The sequence below is a fragment of the Salarias fasciatus genome, unplaced genomic scaffold (assembly GCF_902148845.1).
Source record: "Salarias fasciatus unplaced genomic scaffold, fSalaFa1.1, whole genome shotgun sequence".
Lineage (NCBI taxonomy): Eukaryota > Metazoa > Chordata > Actinopteri > Blenniiformes > Blenniidae > Salarias > Salarias fasciatus.
The window spans coordinates 122,775-147,231 of record NW_021941396.1 but is presented as its reverse complement, the minus strand read 5'-3'; the positions used below and the strand labels follow the sequence as shown (position 1 = coordinate 147,231).

Sequence of the window (24,457 nt, the reverse complement as noted above, 5' to 3'; positions counted from 1 at the left end):
TGGATCTGCAGCTCAGCTCAGAAGTGGAAACAGTTTGTTTCAGAGTGTCCGAGATCCAGTCCCTGACCAACCCCGAGACATGGTCACACATCGCAGGAAAGGTCAATCCAGCTGATCTCCCGACAAGAGGACAAAGTGTTGAAAACCTGCTGCGGAACCAGCTGTGGTGGAACGGGCCCAGTGGTCTAACATCTCCCGATCAGTCAGAGGAGACTGGAAGTGACTATATCACAGACAAAGTGAATGCTGAACTCAAGTCCGACCAGCAGATTACTGTGAAGCTTGCTGCAAACAACACAGAACCCACTGAACCAGTGTTAGACCTGGAACGATACAGCAAGCTGAAGAGAGTCCTCCGAGTGACAGCTTGGATCAAAAGATTCATAGCCAATGCTCAAGCAAAAACAAAGACAAGAGGAGAACTGACAGCTGATGAGATCTTCCATGCAGAAAGACACTGGATCAAGACAATACAAACCCAGAGATTCAGCCAAGAAATAAAACAACTGAAGGCAGGAAAGAGCCTAACCAATGACTGCAAGCTCAAAGAACTCAAACCGTTCTTGGATGAGCATGAGCTGCTCAGTGTGGGAGGAAGGCTGCAGCAATCCGACTTCACGTTTAGGGAGCAGCATCCATGGATTATGCCCAACAAACACAGATACTCAGAACTGTTGATCAAGAGCTGTCATGAAAAGGTGATGCACTCGGGAGTGCGAGACACTCTCGTGCAAGTGAGAGAGAGATATTGAATCGTACGTGCAAGGCAGCAAGTCAAGCACGCAGTGGCTGACTGCTGTCTGCAAAAGATTCAAGGCAAAACCTGGACAGCAAATCACTGCGCCCTTGCCCAAAGACAGAATAACTGAATCCCCACCGTTTGAAGTCACAGGTGTTGATTTCGCTGGGCCACTTTACGTGAAGGCAGATGATTCTGTGAAGAAGTCCTACATAGCACTATTCACCTGTGCTGTGACCAGAGCAGTACACCTGGAACTGGTCTCAGATCAGTCAACAGAGTCATTCCTGTTAGCGTTGAAAAGATTTATATCCAGAAGAGGATTATGCAAGATCATCTTCTCAGACAATGCGAAAACATTCAAGAGAGCTGATCAAGACCTCAAAGAGCTGTGGAAGGCTATCAAAGAACCCCAGCTGTTAGAGTTCTTCTCGGAGAGATGCATCACCTGGAAGTTCATCGCAGAGAGAGCGGCTTGGTGGGGCGGCTTCTGGGAAAGACTTGTCCGATCAGTAAAGACGTGCCTGAAAAGGGTACTTGGGAGAGCTTCACTCAGCTTCGAAGAGATAGATAGATAGATAGATACTTTATTATGATGTGCATGATACTGACAGAAGTGGAAGCTATCATAAACTCAAGGCCTCTGACATTTGTACACAATGAAGTGGATGAACCACAGCCTCTGACTCCAGCCCACTTCTTGGTGGGAAAATGGCTGACCTCTCTGCCACCAAAGCCCTTCCCTGCTGACATGCAGCTCCCAACTGCCAATAAGGAAGCAATCACTTGAAGATGGAAATACAGGCAGAGACTCTCAGCTCGCTTCTGGAATACCTGGCGTAAGGATTACCTGCTGGATTTGAAGTCAGCTCATCACTGTGCCACACCGACACCCACCTCAATAAAGGTGGGTGACGTCGTACTCCTTGGAGAAGACAAGACCCCCAGACAGACCTGGAAACTGGGAATCATCACAGAACTGCTTAGGGGCCGGGATGGACTTGTGCGGTCGGGCATGGTTCGCACTCCCTCAGGGGGTTTGCTGAGAAGACCTATTCAGCTACTGCACTGTCTTGAGATTTAATGAACCAGTTGTTCATTGGGGGGGAGGATGTTGTAACTTTGAATCACATTAATTTAGTATTTGTGATGTAATTTCATTTACATGATTGATTCAAAGCTGTATTAATTTCACGATTATTTACAGTTAAAAAACAGAGTTAAAAACAGTTGGAATGGAATCCATGATGCAGTTAATTGATGTTGATCCGTCTAGTTGAATTGAAATGTATTTGTCTTATGTTGCCTATAGCATGTCACTTTAAGTGAACTTCATTTCCCATGAGGCTTTGCGTAAAAACCAGGAAGTTAGTTCAGAGAAAAATAGCGGGAGAGATTTTGTTGCTGTGATGCCGAGCTGTTATGAAGTGCTATTAAGAAGGATATTTCTGTAATTGTACCACCTCCATTTTTTCTTATATAAATCCACGTTTTGTTTCCATATTCTGACGTCCCACGAGTCATTTTTGATCGTAGATTAACTGCAGGGGGCCACAATTACACTTTCTCAGGAAATGTCCTTTGTAATTCTTGCTCTATACCGTCCTCCTAAAACCCTCAGTGAGCTTTATCCTAAATTGTTTGATATACTTAAAGGTTTGAAGGCAAAGAAATTTTACTAATGGGGGATTTCAATATAAGCTGGTGTAAAACAGACGAAAAAGGAAAATGGAGGATATAATGAAAACACATCAAATGACGCAAATCATAAATAAATCTACAAGAATAACTAAAACTTCCCAAACATTAATCGACTTAATCTTTGTAAATAAGATTGAAAGAATAACAAAAACATATAACCTAATTACTGGAATTGCCGACCATAACCTGATACCTGTAGCAAGAAAAATAAATAAAAATAGATTTAAACATCAAGAAAAGGACAATTCTAATATATCCTTTATACCTCACAAAGCCCTCCCTCTTTTAGAAAAAGACATCAATCAAACAAACTGGAATAACATAATTAGAAATAAATCTTGTGAACAAGTATGCAGTGACTTGACAACAACTCTACAAAGTCTCTTACAAAAAAACCAGAAAACGAACTCAAACACGGAGTCTACCATGGTTTAATGGGGAACTCTGGAATCTAATGAAAAGAAGAGATGCCGCCTTAAAAAAATCCCTCAAAACTGGATTATCAACTGACCGCTTAGTTTTTAATATGTTAAGAAATAATGTGACGGCAAAATTTAGAAAGACCAAGGCCAGTTTCTTTCTTAATTTAATTAAGGAAGCCAAAGGAAATAGCAGATTACTATGGACGAATATTGACAAACGTCTTGGAAAATGTCAGAATCGTGATATTCAGTTAAAAGTAAATGGTGAAATCCAAAAGGATAGTGCTGTTGTGGCAACACATTTTAATGAATATTTTATTAATTCAGTCCAAAAACTTAGTCATTTCGAGTATTGCCCCCTGTAGAGCCACCCTGATTTGACGAACCTGGTTTATTTGATCTGAAGCCCATAGATGAAGAACAAATGTATAGAGTTATTAATAAACTAAACTACAGTAAGGCAAAAGATGTCTGTGGGATGGATAGCTCATTTTTAAAAATGCATAAAGAAATCTTATGCCCACCTCTTACAAAAATAATCAATCAATATGTGACAGTACATTCCCTGATATACTGAAAACTGGCATAATCACACCTGTTCATAAATCAGGTGACAAACAGGAGGTTAGCAGTTACTGCCCCATTACTATCCTCCCCACAATCTCAAAAACCTATGAAAAAGTTCAAGCACAGCAGCTGACTGAACACCTTAACAGACCGATACAGTTTGGTTTCAGAGGTGGATGCTCTACAGAAGCTGCCTGTTGCTACTTTATCGAGGAAATTAAATCGAGCCTCGATAAAGGAGGAGTGGTGGGGGCGGTATTCCTCGACCTCCGCAAGGCTTTGGACACGGTCAGCCATGACACACTCCTGCACAAGCTGACCAGCTTCCAGCTCTCCAATCAAACTATAAACTGGATCAAGTCGTACCTCAGTGACAAACAACACAGTGTAAGGATTAAAAACACCTCTTCTTCACTTAAAAACTACACACCGGGAGTACCGCAGGGCTCCATCTTGGGGCCCTTGCTTTTTAGCCTCTATACCAATGATCTCCCCTCTGTCTGCACTGCAAATGTCATCATGTACGCAGATGACACTGTAGTGTTTGTCCATGGCAAAAATGAAATGAATGTGGCAACCCAGGTAACAGAGCAGATGCAGGGGGTGTCTGACTGGCTGTGTCCAAACAGTCGTTATGTATTTTACAAACAATGTTAAATACTTAAATATTCACACTTAGATATTTTTATTGATGGTAAAAAAATCAAACATGTAGATGAATTTACCTATTTGGGTGTGACCTTGGACCAAACTCTAACTTTTAAAAAACATATAATGAAACTTTGAAATACTCTAAATTTGTGAAATTTTAGGTACATATGGGGATCTTTGACCACTGACGCTTCCCGTCTCTACCTAAAATCGTTGTTTGCTGGCTCTCGGAGGAGGCGGACGCTTTTTCTATCGCTCCCTACTTTGCTTCTCCCTCCCTATCGTCTCTGCTGCTGCTCTCTGTCTCGTCTGTTTGACTGGAGGAATCACTTGACTTGGTTTTTCGAACAAACCAAATATCAACCATGGAATTGATCAGCTGGTCTCTCTACGCAATTGATACGAGTCTTTCAACAAAGAGCACAGGAGCGGGGGATCCTGCCTGTCCGGACGGGACTCGGCATGCTGGGTATGTGATGGACGCCCGGGAGAAGTGGAGGGGGGGTCACATGCCTGGCACCCCTGTCTGTCGAGGTCATTGTGGATGATTACATTTTCGGATTTATGATGATCGGCCTGCTGCTGATTGGCCGGTGCTGCGACCTGATCCTCTGGAGTATTAAGAAGACCGCCACCACAAAAGACGTCCAAGGGAGGACGGTCTTTTCAAATCAACGGGCAAAAGCTGAGACTGACCGTTTGTGCGAACTCTTTCGAAAGGTGGACATTTTGGGTTATGGACGATTGAGACGCAAGTTGGATGTCACCAGCACCGAGAGGGTTAAGCCAGCTTCTGTCTGAAATGTGGAGAAACCGAGCAGAGGAAGGTCAAACGGCTCCTTCCACACCAAAACAAGAGAACTTCTGATTGTGTCTGGCGCCCCTGGAAGACTAAACAAATCTCCCTGAAGATTCAAGACAAGACTGATTGCTTTGTCTATTTTCCCTCTCTCACTCTCAGCTGCAACCCAACTTCACTTTGGACTGCTTCATTCAAGGCCGTCCCGGCAGCGACCATCTGAGTTGGAGCGCAAAGGGGAGGCGGGCCAAACCACACACACACGTACACGGACTGATGAACTGAAATGCCACATACATGCCACACACACTCCCTCCCCCATTTTCAACGTCTCCACCACACTTTTCTGCTGACGACTAGTGGTGATGACGTGTTGCGCTGATATAGCTGCGACCGCTGATCCGTTAGTCTGATAGCAACTTGTCTCGTGTTTTTTTGCTATGTATGTGCGCAGGTTGGCTTCTTTTGGTCTCTCACTTCTAATCACGACTCCCTTCGGAACCGTGATCTGAATTGATGTGTCTTTTTTTACCACCACCACCAGCCCCCCCCCCCCCCCTAATTTCTGTCTGAGTTTCTTTAACTCTGTTTCCTTTTCAAGACGGAGCGCCGTAATTGGCTGCCTGGGCGTCTTAAAAACCCATGCAATTTCGTTGCACTTGTAACTTCGGTAACTTGTTGCGATGACAATAAAGACTATTCTGATTCTGATTCTGATTCTGATTCTGAACTCCATGATCATTTCGCGTTTTCTTTATTGTATATCGAGTTGGTCACAGGGTTGTGGTACTGCTCTGAGACCTCTTGAATCAGTGTATAAATATGCGCTTAAGAGCCACGATAGAAAACCCAGGCGTTACCATCATTGTTCTATTCTAACTAAATATCAAAATTTGAACTTTGAAAATCAAATATTCTACTCAAATGTATGCCTTCTTCTCAAAATAATTAAAGGTCTCGCAGCACCTCCACTGAGAACATTTGTGGCCCTGTGTTCTGAAAAAATGAACCGAACAACTCGATCTACAACCAGAGGAGAACGCAGCGTTCCTAAGTGTGAAACTGCGTTGGCTCGATCAGCCTTCTCCAGAACTTCAATGAAACGGTGGAACTCACTACCAACTGAGATTCTTGCGTGGACCAATTTAAAAACATTTGCACGTTTAACAAAAGAATGGCTAATAAAAAATCAGGTTTGTAGCCACTTTTAAACTGTGGTGTGATGAGTGAGTGAAAGAGCTTGTGTGTAGAAATGGGTGACGATGTGTTTTTTAAGGTAAATGTCTCTCAAATTAAATGTTATGAAACGATCTTAGGATACCAGTTTTGTAAGACATGGTCATCATGTTCCATCTACATTTAGAATCAGTTTATACAGCTTGTAACATCAGCCTGCCCCGGGACTACGGGTGGAAATTAGCATTTTTGCTGTAACCTGGTACAAAGCATCTCTCCTTTGTGGTTCATGTTATTTTGTACACTGTCCCTGTATAAATAAAACCAGACCATACCAGACCATCACTGACGTCGCGCCGCTCATGCCGTGTGGACGCCTGGTCAACAGAGGGCATTCGTCCCCCCTTGGACCAAGTTCAGGATGTGTGAGAGGGGGCTGGGGGGCTGGGATCTGGGCTCTAGGATGGCCGCCGGTTGTCTGAGCCCTGATGGCCTCTCTGGCCTGCTTCTGGTCTTCTCAGAGGTCAGAGGTCATGATCAGGCTGCTCTTTAAACCTTCATGTTCTACCTGTGGGCTCCGTCCCATTGTTGTCTTGTGGACTGTTAGACTGATGACTATCTGGATCAGGTCTCTCCTGATGCTCTGGTGTAAGTTGACACCTGGATCCTCAGCTTCACATTGCAGTTCACTACCAGCTATGTCCCCCCCAGAGGTCCATAGGATGTCCTCTGTCATGTCTTCTGGACTGTCCATATTGGTTAAAGACCGTCGTATCTTTGCTCTCGTCCCTCTCTCCACTTTTTTTGTTCACTTAATTTTCTTTCACTTTCTCGCTGTTGTTGACGCTGTCCAAGAGTGTTCGTTGAACAGTCATGGTTGTGTTGTTTGTGTTGCAGGAGGGTGTTGTGTGTCAAGGAGATCGACTTTGTGGGGCATTTCAACAAAGAGTGGGAATGTTTGTTCGAGAACTTTTATCATCCGCCATCAGTGACTGGATCCGTGCTGAATATCTACTGCAAGGTAACCTCACCTTGCCTCACCACACCCCGCCTCACCCTGCCTCAGCTCACTTAACCTCACCCCGCCTGAGCCTGCCTCACCCCGCCTCACCCTGTCTCACCCCGCCTCACCTCACCCTGCCTCAGCTCACTTAACCTCACCCCGCCTGAGCCTGCCTCACCCCGCCTCACCCTGTCTCACCCCGCCTCACCTCACCCTGCCTCAGCTCACTTAACCTCACCCTCCTCAGCCTGCCTCACCCTGTCTCACCCCGCCTCACCTCACCCTGCCTCACCTCACCCTCCTCAGCCTGCCTTACCCCGCCTCACCCCGCCTCACCTCACCCTCCTCAGCCTGCCTTACCCCGCCTCACCCTGTCTCACCCCGCCTCACCTCACCCTCCTCAGCCTGCCTTACCCCGCCTCACCCTGTCTCACCCCGCCTCACCTCACCCTCCTCAGCCTGCCTCACCCTGTCTCACCCTGCCTCACCTCACCCTCCTCAGCTTGCCTCACCCTGTCTCACCCCGCCCCACCTCACCCTACCTCACTATTTGTCCCTTGAAGGACAGGTTGGTTTGCAGCAGACTAGAAAAGGTCACATTTGAAAAGACATGAGCACACAGAGCCTCACCATCAGAGAAGACCTGATCCTGGATTAGTCCATCCAGGACGATCAAGATATCCCGGCTTAGTCCCTGATCTGGGTTTTATGCAACAGACTCTCACTCCCCCATGAAGATCCCCTGAACGTGATCCCTTGAACATGATCCCCTAAATGTGATCGCCTAAACATGATCCCCTGAATGTGATCTCCTATACATGATCCCCAAGCATAATCCCCTGAACATGATCCCCTAAACATGATCCTCTGAACATTATCCCCTAAATGTGATCCCCTAAACATGATCCCCTAAACATGATCCCCTGAACGTGATTTACTAAATGTAATCCCTTGAACATGATCCTCTAAACATCGTCACCTGAATGTGATCCCCTAAACAAGATCCTCTGAATGTGATCCCCTAAACATGATCCCCTGAACGTGATCCCCTCAATGTGATCCCCTAAACATGATCCCCTGAATGTGATCCCCGAAACATGATCCCTGAACGTGATCCCCGAAATGTGATTCCCTGAAAGTCATCCCCTAAACATGACCCCCTGAATGTGATCCCCTAAACATGATCCACTGAATGTGATCCCATAAACATGATCCCCTAAACATGATCCACTGAATGTGATCCCCTAAACATGATCCCCTGAACGTGATCCTCTAAACATCATCACCTGAATGTGATCCCCTAAACAAGATCCTCTGAATGTGATCCCCTAAACATGATCCCCTGAACGTGATCCCCTCAATGTGATCCGATAAACATGATCCCCTGAATGTGATCCCCTAAACATGATCCCTGCACCTGATCTCCGAAATGTGATTCCCTGAGAGTCATCCCCTAAACATGACCCCCTGAATGTGATCCCCTAAACATGATCCACTGAATGTGATCCCTTAAACATGATCCCCTGAACGTGATCCCCTCAATGTGATCCCCTAAACATGATCCCCTGAACGTGATCCCCTAAACATGATCCCTGAACATGATCCCCGAAATGTGATTCCCTGAACATCATCCCCTAAACATGATCCACTGAATGTGATCCCCTAAACATGATCCCTTGAACGTGATTCCCTAAACATGATCCCCTGAATGTGATCCCCTAAACATGATCCCCTGAACGTGATCCCCTCAATGTGATCCCCTAAACATGTTCCCCTGAATGTGATCCCCTAAACATGATCCCCTGAATGTGATCCCCTAAACATGATCCCTGAACGTGATCCCCGAAATGTGATTCCCTGAAAGTCATCCCCTAAACATGACCCCCTGAATGTGATCCCCTAAACATGATCCACTGAATGTGATCCCCTAAACATGATCCCTGAACGTGATCTCCGAAATGTGATTCCCTGAAAGTCATCCCCTAAACATGACCCCCTCAATGTGATCCCCTAAACATGATCCCCTGAATGTGATCCCCTAAACATGATCCCTGAACGTGATCCCCGAAATGTGATTCCCTGATAGTCATCCCCTAAACATGACCCCCTGAATGTGATCCCCTAAACATGATCCACTGAATGTGATCCCCTAAACATGATCCCCTGAACGTCATCCCCTCAATGTGATCCCCTAAACATGATCCCCTCAACGTGATCCCCTAAACATGATCCCCGAAATGTGATTCCCTGAACGTCATCCCCTAAACATGATCCACTGAATGTGATCTCCTAAACACGATCCCTTGAACGTGATTCCCTAAACATGATACCCTGAATGTGATCCCCTAAACATGATCCCCTAAACATGATCCCCTGAACGTGATTTACTAAATGTAATCCCCTGAACATGATCCTCTAAACATCATCACCTGAATGTGATCCCCTAAACTTGACCCCCTGAACGTGATCCCCTGAACATGATCCCCTAAACATGATCCACTGAATGTGATCCCCTAAACTTGATCCCCTGAATGTGATCCCCTAAACATGATCCCCTGAATGTGATCCCTTGAATGTGGTCACCTGAACATGATCACCTGAACGATGTGAGCCTGAATGAAACCAGAGCTCCTTCGACTGAAACCTGAAGCTAAGACTTTCCAGAAGCACACGGATTAAAGCAGAGCATTGAACCAGCAACTTCTTCTGCTTAAATAAAAAATAAATGTGGCAAACTGAGGCTCAGTTGGTGGAGCAGGTCCAATCCCTGTCTGTCCACGTGACGCGGTGTCAGAACGCTATGGGGGATGTCACGTGAGCTTCGTCCGTCTTCGGAACCTTTTCTTCCAACCGCCATGCAGTCACCAACGGAACAACAGATGATTCTCCCCTTGGAGGGAAGAGACTGAAAACCAGAAAACCAGCCTCATTTCCTGTGATCAAGATGACAGAGACAAACATCCAGGCCAGGGGGGTCAGGTGGTCCTATGTGGTCCTACGTGGTCCAACATGGTTCTACGTTGTCCAACATGAGACCGTGTGACTGCAGGTGGAGCCCATGGTGACTATGAAAAAAAAGACAAGTGGGTTCTGAGGGACACCAGTTTCAGGACAAATGGAACAAAGGACAGCCATGTGTTGAAGCACCAGTGTGAGAGCCAAGTCCAGACTGGACCGGCTCTACAGCCAAGTCCGGACCGGACCGGTTCTACAGCCAAGTCCAGACCGGACCAGTTCTACAGCCAGTTCTCCAGCCAAGTCCAGACCGGACCTGCTTTACAGGAGTGAGGCTAGAGGACGGATGTGGACCGGTGAGAGGACCGGTGAGAGGATGGATGTGAACCTGCGAGAGGAAATGCGAGAGGGCCGGCAGAGGACTAATGTGGACCGGTGAGAGGACGGACGTGGGCCGGTGAGGACGGACGTGGACCGGTGAGAGGACGGACGTGGGACATGGACCAGCAAAGTCTCGGTCACAGTTTGGACACTCAGAGTCCAGCAGACCATAGAAGGACGGAGGCGCCTGAAGAGATCAGAGTCCTTGCTGAATGAAGAACTGCTGTAGGGCGGTGTGGCGCCTCCTTGAGGTGCAGGAAAGAACTGCTGTACGGCGGTGTGGCGCCTCCTTGAGGTGCAGGAAAGAACTGCTGTAGGGCGGTGTGGCGCCTCCTTGAGGTGCAGGAAAGAACTGCTGTAGGGCAGTGTGGCGCCTCCTTGAGGTGCAGGAAAGAACTGCTGTATGGCAGTGTGGCGCCTCCTTGAGGTGCAGGAAAGAACTGCTGTACGGCAGTGTGGCGCCTCCTTGAGGTGCAGGAAAGAACTGCTGTAGGGCGGTGTGGCGCCTCCTTGAGGTGCAGGAAAGAACTGTAAATTCCAACCATGGAACAGACATCAGTCTGTATCTCTTGACAACATGTTCTCTGAATCTCTACCACTGTCCTTTCTACCAATCTCCTCATGATTTGTTGGTATCATCATTTGGGAGCGTTTTCTGGGACAGACCCGTCCTCCCTGCTGCGTTACGTCGTCGTCCTAAACATGGACGCTCCGATGGTTGTCCTTCCCACCTTCTTCCTATGCTTTACACTGAGTGTTTCATGTCCATTCCACCGTGGAGGAAGGTTGGACTGTTGTCTCGTCCCGTCAGGAACCGCCACCCTTCAGTGCCAGAACCCTCAGGGTTCTGTCTTCTGTGTGTTGAGATGCCATGTCTGTCTGAAAGGGGAGACATGAGTGGGACGGACATGCGGGACGGGGGACCAATCATGCGTCTCTTGTTTTGCTCTGCAGGAGCAGCACAAACTGATGCTTCCCAAGAAAGGACAGGAGCCAGTGAGGACCGTCCAGCTCCGAGACGCCAGCACCGCCCAGGTCTGTTCTGCTGCCTGTCCTTCTTTACATCTGTCCGTCTGTCTGTCTCTGTCCATCTGTGCATCTGTCTGTCTCTGTCTCTGTCTGTCTGTCTGTCCATCTCTCTGTCTATCTGTCCTTCTGTCTATCTGTCTATCTGTCCCTTTGTCTGTCCTTCTGTCTGTCCCTGTCCTTCTGTCAGTCTGTCTGTCTGTCTGTCCTTCTGTCTGTCCGTCCCGTCTCACCCGGTTGCTATGGTGACCCACAGAAGCTGCAGGCGGCCATCTTTGAAGCGCAGGTGGCGCAGCAGCAGCGACGGATGGTGCGTCAGAAGTCGCAGCGCTTCCTGAAACTGAGTGGTGACCTTTGACCTCGACGGGAGTCAAACAACTGGACATGAGTCTGTTTGCTGAAGAACAAAGTGAATGTCCTCCCGAAGAAAATTCTATTTTATTGTGGTTTGGTTTGTTTGGTGTCCTCTGTGCCGTGTCTCTGTCCTCCTCTGGTCCTCCTCTCTGGGTTTGTTTGTCCTGTTTTTGTTATTCTGCCCCCTGCTGGAGACACAGAGCTTTTTATCCTGGAATCAGAGTCAGACAGATGCTTTGCTCAGAGGCTTTGAGTCATCATGAAGGAAAATACTAATAAAGACTTTGGACCGGATCCCTGTGCCCTGCCATGTTTCTTCCCCTGATAGACCTGATCTACAACGCATAAGCACTAGACGTGACTGCAAACTGGTTCTAACACCCTAGACCTGGTTCTAACACTCTGGACCGGGTCCTGGAATAGAACAGAATACTTTATTGGTCTCACCATGGAGACATGTCCCGGTCCCCGAGACTCACAGAACACAGCAATGAAGTAAATAAGAACTAGTGCAGATCGTGGAGCTAAAGGCAGGAAGAGCTAACTGTACATGAATCTGAAAAATTTAACACGAAATATAAGTAAATATATAAATATAAGAATTTAAGAAATACAATTGTGCGATATGTGTATATATATGTATGTGTATATGTGTGTGTGTATATATATATATATATATATATATATATATATACACACATATATATATATATATATATATATATATATATATATATATATATATATATATATACACACACACACATATATATATACATATATATATATATATATATATGTATATATGACAAGCACTGAAACATAGAAAAAGTTTTAGTAAGTTTGAATTGCTTATTGTGTTGCTGTTGTGTTTGGGGTGGTTAGGTGGGGGGTAGGAGGGGGTTAGGTGCATTGCACTAGTTTCGGTTTCTGTCTGCTCAATAGAGAGGCCGTTGACGCGGGTCACACCTTCTATTGTGTGGCTCAGGTGAAATCAGATGGGCAGTTTAGCCGGGCGCCATCAGTCCAGTTGGAAACAGCTGTGACTCCGTCGGGTCCTGAACAGCACAGACTGCGCCTGGGCGTCAGCGTCAGCCCACAGAGTGTGAAGACCACAGAGGGTAAAGACCTGCGAGTCCACCGGGCGAGGGCACCGGCTTCCACCAAGGTCTGTCTGTCACAGTGTAACGCACAGTGTGTTTCCTACGTATCCCAGTCACTGTCTGCAACCGGAAAAGACGCGTAGTCCTCCGCAAACGCAATCCACATGACCTGTCTGCTGTTCCTGGAAGTGGTCCAGCCCACACTCAGTGACCTTCGGTCTCTGGAACTGTCAGTCCGCAGTTAATAAGAATTCATCAGTTCTTTGATGAAGCTCTCAGACATTCAGGTCCTCGCCCTGACTGAGACCTGGATCCGCCCAGAAAGCTCAGCTACACCAGCCGCACTCTCTGCGTCCGCTACGTTAAGCCACGCCCCTCGCTCTGCTGGCCGAGGAGGCAGTGCTACATTAAGCCACGCCCCTCACTCTGCTGGCCGAGAAGGTGGTGCTACGTTAAGCCACGCCCCTCGCTCTGCTGGCCGAGGAGGCGGTGCTACGTTAAGCCACACACCCTTGCTCTGCTGGCCGAGGAGGCGGTGCTACATTAAGCCATGCTCCTCGCTCTGCTGGCTGAGGAGGCGGTGCTACATTAAGCCACGCCCCTCGCTCTACTGGCCGAGGAGGCGGTGCTACGTTAAGCCATGCCCCTCGCTCTACTGGCCGAGGAGGCGGTGCTACGTTAAGCCACGCCCCTCGCTCTACTGGCCGAGGAGGCGGTGCTACGTTAAGCCATGCCCCTCGCTCTACTGGCCGGGGAGGCGGAGCTATGTTAAGCCATGCCCCTCGCTCTACTGGCCGGGGAGGCGGTGCTGGCATTCTCATTCCGAACAACTGGTCCTTCTCCACATTGCGTCCGTCGAACAACAACACAACGTTTGAACATCATGCTTTAACGGTCACTACTCCCATCAAAGCATGTTCTGGTTGTGTACCGCCCACCAGGGGGCGATCTGGACGGCTTTGTCTCTGAAATGGACATGTTACTCTCTGACATCCCTGATGATGGAACCCCACTGATTGTCATGGGAGACATGAACATTCACGTTGACAAACTTCCGGCACAGGACTTTTTGGCACTGATGGCTTCCTTTGCTCTGGTACTGGCTCCGCCTCCTCCCCCCACAAAACTGGCAAAATCCTTGACTTGGTGCTGACTCGTAACTGCTCCATAGCAGAGGTGACGGTTACTCCACTACACCTGTCTGACCATTTCTTGGTAAAATTTGCGGCTGCCTTTCTGCCACCAGCAGAGAACAGAGAGGCGTGAACGGGAAGATGACGTCATGCGAGATGAAACGCATGTAGCCAACTCTGCTCAGATCGACCGACAAAACATTATGGTTTATTAATAAACCTTTGCCAACTTTCTGCCTCTGCTGTGTGCGAAAGGAGTGCGAACTATTGACCAAACTCTCAGGCCGCTCAGCTGCTGTTTGGATTTGCCGATCAGGAGAACAGACTTGTTTTAACCACAGTGTGGCGTGGCGAAACACCTAACAAACAACTCGGGATGCAACAGGACAAAACCAAAACAAAACATGATGCAGCAAAGGGATTGCAATCACTGGAGCCTGATGTTGCCATAAAGAACACAGTAAGCAAACAGATATACGCATTATTCCAGGATTGTGGCTTTATTCAGAAAATCAGTAAACTTTTGATTGACTCTTTGATTGAGCCCATCAAACGTGCCATCACAGATTCTATTGCTGAATCTGTGAGAGACTCTCTGAAACACGAATGGCAGATAAAATGAACGAATTACAAAACAAATACAGTGACATTGTGGCCATGTTAGATGAGCAGGAGCAGTACTCCAGATGTAACTGCCTTGTCATCTATGGTGTTCCAGAAAACGACAGAGCACAACAGGCATGGCTATTCCCGATCTTATTGAAAAGGTAAACAGTGCTGTGGATAAGGGCGAATGCGGAGTGGGCATTTTCCTTAAATTATCGAAGGCATTCGATACAATAGATTTTAAAATTATGCTGGGAAAACTGGAGCATTATGGTGTCAGAGGCACTGCACTCAACTGGTTCAGAAGCTCTCTATCTGAAAGAGAGCGTTATGTACAGATACACAATAGTAAATCACAACATAAAGTTACTAAGTGTGGAGTTCCCCAAGGATCTATTTTAGGTCCGCTTCTATTTATTATTTACATAAACGACTTAAAGTTAGGGTAGACTTGGGGAGATGCTACATTTGTGCTACATGCTAGTTTTCCAAGATCGCCGACCCTAGCTTTAAAGGGGCTGTATCATGCAAAATTCACTTTTTGTATGTTTTAACCTTGTTATATAGTTATGTTCTCACCAAAAACTCCCCAAAGCGTTTTTTTTCCCTTCGTGCCTGTGTGTTTGAGCTTTCCTGGTGTTTGTGCTGCTCAGAGAGGCAGCCCCTCCCACACCCGTGAAAACGCACCGTTACCCACCTTTACGTCACACAGAAGATGGCTCCCCTGAGCCCCCCCCCCCCCCCCCCCCCCCCCCCCCCCCCCCCCCCCCCCCCCCCCCCCCCCCCCCCAGGCCCTCGGCAATCAGCGTTGCTGCTTTTTCTAGCTCTGATTACAGAGATAAACTTTGACCATCGTCTGAAAGCAACAGTCAAGCAAGAGCAAGAGTCTGAAGGGTCTGGAGGGTCTGAAGGGTCTGAAGGGTCTGAAGAGTCTGAAGGGTCTGAAGGGTCTGAAGAGTCTGAAGGGTCTGAAGGGTCTGAAGGGTCTGAAGAGTCTGAAGGGTCTGAAGGGTCTGAAGAGTCTGAAGGGTCTGAAGAGTCTGAAGGGTCTGCGGTTGGTGAGTTTCTAACAGGAAAAGACGTTTTCGCGTGTCTTTGCGTGTAGAGAAGCTAAAGCTAAAGAGCTAAAGCTAACCAGCGTATTTGTTTTGAAGCGCTAATTGGTTGAAGTAGCTGTCAGTCAAAGTCCACAGGGGGAGAGGCGGGATTTCAGTGAAACAGAGCGTTTTCTCTTCCGGGTTTCAGAATTAGCCCCAGAAAATCTTTCATTTCACACAAAATTAATTTTCCTTAGCGCCAAAAATAAACTATTGCCATGTTAATGCCAAAGCTAGGGTTTGGACTAAAAAGCATGATACAGCCCCTTTAACAAATTGTACAGATACTCTGCACAAAATTATCTTTGCAGATGACACTAACCTATTCTTCTCTCTTAAAAATCTTGAGTATCTCCAAAACACAGTTAATCAAGAATTAACCAAAGTAGACATCTGGCTAAAGTGCAATAAATTATCTTTAAATTTAAATAAAACCCATTGCATTTTGTTCCGTTCTACTAGAACTCGTAAAAATATAGATAATATACATATTGAAATCTGTGGGAGGAATATTGAAAGAGTCCAACACACTACATTTTTAGGGATATTGATCGTTGAATTTGTGAATTTTAAACAGCACATTGATGAATTGATAACTAGATTATCTAAATATGTAGGCCTGTTTTATAAAATTAAACATTATCTGTGTTAAGTTGTAGGCAGCAGTTGTTCAGCCACTTACGGTGACCATGGCATTTGTAAGTAGTGTAGCAGCTTCTCTGTGGTTTTTACCTTTTACAAAAATGACTGTGTCGTCCACATACATGAGTACGTCACAGCCCTGGCACGCGGACGGCAGGTCATTGATGTAAAGACTAAAAAGGATAGGGCCTAAGACTGATCCCTGTGGAACACCAGACATAAGGATTTTATAACTGGACATTGAGTTATGGATTTTCACACACTGAGTTCGATTGGAGAGATATGATTTAAACCAAGTGGATGTGGATATAGAGAAATTGAATTGACTTAATTTAGCCAGTAAGACATTATGATTGACTGTATCAAACGCTTTCTTAAGGTCAAGAAAGACAGCACCAACTACACCACCTCGGTCGATCAAGGATTTGACCCTCTCGGTGAAGTAGACACTTGCAGTTTCTGTAGAGTGATTGGCCCTAAAGCCATGCTGCATGGGATGTAATAGTTGATAAGTATTAAGATGAGAGATTAGTTGTTTTGCCACCAGTTTTTCAATTACTTTGGATATAACAGGAAGTATACTTATGGGCCTATAATTTGATACTAGTTCAGGGTTGCCACTTTTGAGGATGGGAGCGAAAGCAGCTCCTTTCCAATGTTCTGGGAAACCACCCTGACTCTCAGAAAATGAAATGTTTGCAATGTGAGTTATCTGTTTCTTCACCAGAGGGCACAAGTCCTTGATCGTAGCAGAGTCCATTTCATACACATCTCTAGATTTTTTGGTTTTAAGCGAGTCAATTACTTTTTGCACTTGTGATTCTGTCACCTTTTCAAGGTTGAAGCTATTTTGCTCTGAGTTTGGAGCAGTGATGTTGTAAATGTAAGGATTTGTAAAGCTGCTGGCAATGCCCGCTACAGAATCAATAAAGTACTCATTAAAAGATTCAGCCACCACATGCGGTTTACTTATTATGTTACCATCAATCCTTAATTCGATCTGTTTTCTTACATTATTTTGTCCAATAAGTTTCTTAATTTCCTGCCATATGATTTTGGGATTTCCTTTAGAATTCTCTATTATTTCCAGAAAGTAATTTGCCTTGGCTTTCCTAATGTCTCTGGTTGTTTGATTTCTTTGTGATGTGAATTTGAGCCTATCCGTTATCAGCTTCGATTTCAATGCCGTTTTCAGTGCCCGATCTCGTTCCTTCATATTTTGACATAAACTGGTTTATCCATGGGAGAGAGGCCTTTTTATATTTACTTCTAAATTTCTTTGAAAAGTCCCTGATTGTTTTATTTAGTCTTTCTGTAAGGCACTCACTAGTATATTCCAAATTGTCAGATACCAGCAGATCATCCCAGTTAATATCTTTTACCGCATTTTTAAAATCTTCCCTTTTGTTATTTGGTATCTTCGTACATTCTAGATTCAATTTTGCGTTAGAGCTCCTTCTTTGTATTTTCCGAGTCATTAAAATCATATTGTGGTCAGATAGCCCTGTTAAAAGATTGTAAGAGTTGCTTATTCTTTCAGGTTTATTGCTAAAGAGAAGGTCTATCTGGGTTGAGGAAGAATTGGGGAGTCTCGTGGGTCCATCAAGTATCTGTTTTAAATAAAAGCTATCGTTCACCTGTTTCAGTTGTTTCCTTGTGGATCTGTTTAACCAATTAACATTTAGATCACCCATTACCAGGACTTCTCTGTTAAAATTACATTGAAGTAATATTTCTCTAAACTTCTCATAAAAGCTACCATTTGCAGAAGGGGGACGATAAATCACTATAAGGGTGAGTGACATTGAAGATGATAGTGCTAGATTTAAACCAAGGCATTCCAGTTCACAGTTTGCAAACTTAATTTCATTACAGCAGATTGTGTTCTTTACATAGCAGAGAAGCCCACCACATCTCCCTTGTTTTCTATCATTTCTATAAATGTTAAAGCCAGGTTCATTCAAAACAGCTGTTGGCGAGTTTTCATTTAACCAGGTTTCAGACATTCCAAAGAAGTCCAGATTAGAATCGTGCAGTAGATGTTGTACTTGCTCACATTTAGAGAGGATACTTCTAATGTTTATATGTCCGCCTAGAAGTCCTTTGGGTTTGCTACGAGGATCCCAAACTAATCGAGAATTATTTACTGTATTAAAAACCTTCCTTTTCAGGTGCTTGGCTATTGCTTTGTTAATGCAATATGTCTTTACTTGCGTTTTACTGGGAGCTCCCCCTGCTACTCCACACTCTGCCACCGCCACGGGAGCTAGCTGCTCGGCTAGCATGCCAGCAGAAGCAGTTGCCGACCCACCAGCCGCTCCGCACTCCACCATCGGCGTGTACCCCTGGAAGGTCCGCTGCCGCAGCCGGGCAGTTGTCTTGCCTGCTGCTGCTAACATTAGCTGCTCATGTAGCGGGCCCACGAGGCCCCGCGGAGATAGTAGCCGCTGGTCAGGCAGGTCCTCGGTCACCGGCGTCGGCTCGACAGACAGCCCCGCTGGAAACAGCCGCCACCCTCACGTTGTTTCCCGCGATGAGATCACCGCAGCCAGGCTGCCAGGCGCACCGCTGCTCTCCGTGCCGACATCCCCTGGCCCCGGGCACTGATGCACGTCTCCAGATAGCAACAGGTAAATCGTGATGATGATGATGCGGTCACGCTGATGTTTACCTCCGGTGCTGCTGGAACGCTTGTATTGGTGTTGCCCAGCGGTGGAAACAAACGCCTTCATGAGTGTATGTTTGCCGAACCCAAAGTGTTTGACATAGTTGATGTTAGCAGTGATCGTGCCTGCGTTTTCCTCAGTGTGGAACAAAGGACCCGTGTCTAGAGGGGTTAGATTTAAAATGAGTCCAAAAGTTAGCAGAGTTAGGAGAGCTCCTGTCGCACCCGACCTGCCAATCGCCATGATCACCCTCCTGGTTTCCTTGTTAACTGGTGACTGACTTCCTTTAGCACTTCCTGCTGCTGCTGCTAGTAGCAGCAGATGTTGAAATCAGACTCATTAAAGGTTGGACACGGCTTTTTGTCTGGTTGTTAACATCTATCAGCAACAAGGGACGAGAAAGAAACCCAGTCTCTAGTTAATAGGGAAACCAGTTCTTCCAAAACACCGGCTCCGCTGCGGGTTCTGGACTCTTCTCCTCCGCTAGCTAGCTGCTGCGTTCAGGTGACTGGAGCTGCTGCGGAAAACTGAAACTCGGTCGTTCACATGAAGGCAGCGGAGACAGCTGGACTCAGGAGACACATGAAGGAAGCGTGGGCAGTTTGCACAAAGGAACGCTCTCAGACAGCTGTGAACCGGCTCTCATCATTCACTTAAAAGAACGCGTTCAAACGAACAACTCGTTCATTGAACGTCACAGCACTTCAAGCGAGACCATTTCTCTTTTTCGCAGCAAATGTGAGATTATTGCGGGAATTATGCGCCCTTTTGGAAAATATGTGGCCCTCGCATAATCAGCAGCAAAAGGGTGATTTATGCGTGAATTCATGCGATCGCATAATTGCGTTTTTCTGGAGGGTCTATAAATGATCTTGTTGTAATTATATTTGTGAATAAACAGAATTGATTGACTGATTGATTGACATTGCAGACACCAACACAGATGGTCTCCTTCCAGAACCCTGAAGTCCCTCACAGCAGCTCAGCTCTGTCCTGCCGGACCACTCTCACTTCTCCTCACTTCCTGTTAATGAGGCTACAGAAACACTCTGTTCCTTTCTGGCGTCCTCTCTGGACAAACTCTGCCCCCGGGTGTCCAAACCAGCCAAGAAAAAACAACCGAGTCCATGGCTCTCAGAAGTTCTGAGAGAACAAAGAGCTGGACTCAAGGCAGCAGAAAGAAAGTGGCGTAAATCCCAAGAGCCTGCTGATTTCAATCAATCAATCAATGTATTTTTGTATAGCCCAGTATCACAACAGCAGCTGCCTCAGAGGCTTCAAGATGTTACATTGGTCGGTAAAAGTAAAAACAGTGAATAAGCATAATGGTAATATGTCAATATTTACAGTAACGAGACAGAACGAAGCAACCACCGCCTTAGACCCTCACATCCGGCAAGAAAAAACTCCAGAAACCCAGTGGGAGAAGAAGAGATCTTGGGGAGAACCACAGTATGGAGGGATCCCTCTCCCAGGGACGGACAGCTTTGGCAACAGCGAGCATGAGACAATAAGAAGTAAAGCCTAGGACAATGTTGAGTACAGTCCGTTGGACGGTCCAGCACAAGAACCTCGGATCCCAGCAGTAGAACCGAAGCCAGTCCACGGGCAGGACCGACAGGAGTGTCCTCCCGGTCCGGACGGAGCTTGTTCGTAGGCCCTTGTAGTAATGGAGTCAGTAACTGAAACTGGAGAAGACTCCCCCTCGAAGGGGGGGACAGCAGGTGAAAAGCAATGAACGGACTAAAGGGAAGAACATTCTGACATTTTGTCCTCATACAAACAGAAACTTCCTTCGTCGCCCACTGAGCTGATTCCTGACATGTTTGCATCCTTTTTCACTGAAAAGGAGGCCTGAAATCAGAACCAGTTTCCTGAGCCGGACCAGCCCAGTCAGATCAAACCCACTACTGCTCCTTCACTCTGAGCCAGGACGAGGTCTCCAGACTTCTTCTGAGCTCTAAACCTACAACATGTCCTCTGGATCCAACACCCAGCAGCATCCTGCAGACCATCTGGCCCACAATCAAACCTGCAGTCTCACATTGTCAACTCCTTCCTGGAAACCAGCATTTGTCCTGTTACTTTTAAACAAGCCCGCGTCCCCCACTGCTCAGAAAGCCTCATCTGGACCCGGTCCAGGTTTAAGACTCCAGGCCGGTCTCACTTCTAACAGTCCTGTCGAAAACACTGGCGCATTCAGTATTTAACCAAGTCTCTGAACACCTGCAGAACCAGAGCCTGCTGGACCCTTTTCAATCTGGCTTCAGATGAGACCACTCCACTGAGACTGCTCTCCTATTAGTCCCAGAGTCTCTGGTCTGTCCTCTGTCCTCCTGCTGCTGGACTTGTCTGCTGAACCATCAGATCCTCCTCTCCACTCTCTGACCTCGGCCTCTCAGGTTCTGTCCTGTTGTGGTCCAGGTTCTACCTCACAGGCAGATCCTTCAGAGTGTCATGGCGAGGGGAGGAGTCCAGGTCACTTGGCCTATCAGAGGGGTCCCTCAGGGGTCTGTGCTTGGCCCCTTACTCTTCTCTCTGTACACCACCTCACTTGGTGCAGTGATTCGCTCCCATGGCTTCTCCTACCACTGTATGCTGATGACACTCAGCTCTTCCTCTCTTTCCACCTGACGACACCACAGTCTCAGCTGATCAGCAGGTCTGGCTGATCCTCCACCTGGATGAAGGAACACCACCTTCAGCTACATCTGTCTCAGACTGAACTCATGGTCTGTCCAGCTTGTCCATCTGTCCTCACATCAGTGTCCAACTTCACTCCAGCGTACTTGTGCCTCAAACTCAGCCAGAAACCTGGAGGTCATGATGGATGACCTGCTGACCTTTGAGGGTCACGTGGCCTCAGTTTCTCAGTCTTGTCGTTATGCCCTCTACAACATCAGGAAGATCACACCCCTCCTGACCCAACAGGCCCCCCAGCTTGTGGTCCAGGGTCTCGTGATGTCTCTCTTCTGGCGGGTCTCCATGCAGGTCCAGTCAAACCTCTACAGAGGATCCAGAATGCAGCAGGTCTGGTCTTCAACCAGTCCAGCAGAGCTCAGGTCACTCCTCTGTTCATCTCCCTTCATTGGCTTCCAGTGGCAGCCAGAATCAAATTCAGAACTCTCCTCCTGGCTTACAAAACACTTACAAGAACGGCTCCGGCCAACCTGGACTCCCTGATCCAGGTCTACTTTCCTTCACGCCCACTTGGCTCTGCATGTGAGAGACGCCTGGAGCTTCCAGTCCAGCCTAAACCTCCAGCCAGACTTTCAAGAGACTATTGAAGACTCACTTGTTCAGAGAACATCCAGGAACTTAATCTGACTCCACCTTTGGGGTAGAATAGGTCAGGTGGTCCAAGCACTGATGTACCACTGACATAAGTGCTGGGTTAGCACAACCCCCCCCCCCCCCCCCCCCCCCCCCCCCCGGGGGGTTGTGTGGCACCTCTTCTGCAACTTGATGGTAACTCCTTTGACCAATCGCACTTGTTCTGCACTGGCTCTTGGAGGAGGCGGACGCTTTTCCTATCGCTCCTGATTTTTCTCTCCCTCCCTATTGTCTCTGCTCAGCACTTTGTCTCGTCTTTTTTGACTAGAGCAACCACTTGACTTGATTTTCTTCAAAGAATCAAACATCTCAACCATGGAATTGATCAGCTGGTCTCTCAACGCAATTGATACGATTTTCTCCCAAAGAAGTGCAGGAGTTGGGGAGCCTGTCTGCCCCGACGGAACTCGGCATGCTGGGTATGTGATGGAGTCCCGTGGTCAATGGAGATCCCTCATGTGTCTAGCTCCCCTGTCCGTAGAGGATGCAGAAGATGTTTACATTTTCGGATTTATGATGATCGGTCTGCTGCTGATTGGCCTGGGCTGTGGTCTGATCCTCTGGAAGACTAAGAAGACCGCCACCACAAAAGACGTCCAAGGGTGGACAGTCTTTTCAAATCAACGGGCAAAAGCTGAGGCTGACCGAATTTGCGAACTCTCTCGAAAAATGGACATTGTTGCTGGGATTGTGGACGATCTGAGACGCAAGATGGATTTCATCACGAGAGGGTTAAACTCAGCTCCTGTCTGAGACGGTTGAGAACCAGCGATAACGGGAAGGTCACGACGACTTCTTCCGATCCAAACAAGATACCAAGAAACCTTCGGACTGAATCTGGCGCCCCTTGGAATTCAAACATCTCCCAGAAGAGGATAAGGACACGAGGTCGCTCCCTATCTCCCACAACTGATCCCCTGGAATCACCCTCCCCTTTCTGGACTGCTTCCTTTTTTTTTTGAATATTTTATTTAGATTTTAAATTTAGAAAACATAACACAGAACACATTGTTCCCCCCCCCCCAAAAAAAAAAAAAAACACCCTCCCTACTCACTCACAAAAAACAAACAAAAAAAAAAAACTCCATATCGTCATAAAATTACATTTACAAAATTCAGGTAAGGCTGCCATACTTTTAAAAAGGTTTTATACGACTTTCGTAGGTTATATGTTATTTTTTCTAAAGGCACGCAATTGTTGATTTCTAGACACCATTCACTCCCCCCGGGGTCTGTGTCCTGAAAACAGCGCTTGCAATTTCAGAGGAGCGACCCGACTACATCTCGCGAGAACAAACCTGTTTTACGGCGCTCACACGGGATTACAAGTATAAAAGCTGTTGGAGTGCGATATCTGTCATTGTGTTGCAATAGACGATCTTTGCATGATGTGTTGATTGGTTCTAATTTCCGTTTGGTAACTCAAAAATGAAGAGGAGTGGCACCTCCTCTCGTAGACGTGAGCGCCAGTAAGTTCGCTGCAGTGAGCTGAAAGCAGCATATCTCCGAGTGTGTTTGCTTTCCAATCAGTTTGAGTGTGCGAGGCAGGCATGTCTGCGACAGAGGGAGCAACCGGAAGAATTTCCCGGGCAGCGCGAGGAACTGCCGCTGCAGAAGACTTAACAAAAGCGCATAAAACAAACATGAAACCCTCGCTAGCGTTAGCAACGCCACCCTGAGGTGCTCACTGATGGCAGAACCAAAAAGACAGAAAAAAACTTTGTCTAACGAGCGGAAAAAAATTAAACGGGAGTGGGACGCTCTCTGCATGCGGGGGCGGGTGGGGGGTGGGGGGTGGGGGGATGGAGGCGATGCGGAGGACGTTTACGACAGTGAGCTTTCACAGGAGACCAGTAGGGGGAGCACTAAAGCAAATCTTGCATAGTACTGCTTTAAATCCGATTCCCACCTCTCCTTAGATTTATAAAGTGCAGGTTTATGACATTGTTTTATCAAAATGGAGTACACTCTGGAAATAAATTTACTTGTATCCCCATTATGGAGCACTTTTTCGAGTTCTGTGAGTTTTGGTAACATTATATTCTTGCCCCATATACTGCCTAAAAAAGATTGCAATTGAAGATAGCAAAAGAAGCTCTTATT

At 46.8% G+C, this 24,457-nt stretch overlaps 1 protein-coding gene across 1 annotated transcript in view; it reads left to right on the top strand.

The window, feature by feature from the left end:
* The window catches only part of vps13c (vacuolar protein sorting 13 homolog C), a 131,391-nt gene extending 119,323 nt beyond the window's left edge, over window positions 1–12,068 (top strand). Inside the window, exons 65-67 of the mRNA XM_030087701.1 lie at window positions 6,953–7,076; window positions 11,349–11,429; window positions 11,677–12,068. Coding sequence (XP_029943561.1) covers window positions 6,953–7,076; window positions 11,349–11,429; window positions 11,677–11,778 — 307 coding nt within the window. The 3' untranslated portion in view covers window positions 11,779–12,068. The remainder of the gene's footprint in view (window positions 1–6,952; window positions 7,077–11,348; window positions 11,430–11,676) is intronic.
* Window positions 12,069–24,457: the final 12,389 nt, after the last annotated feature.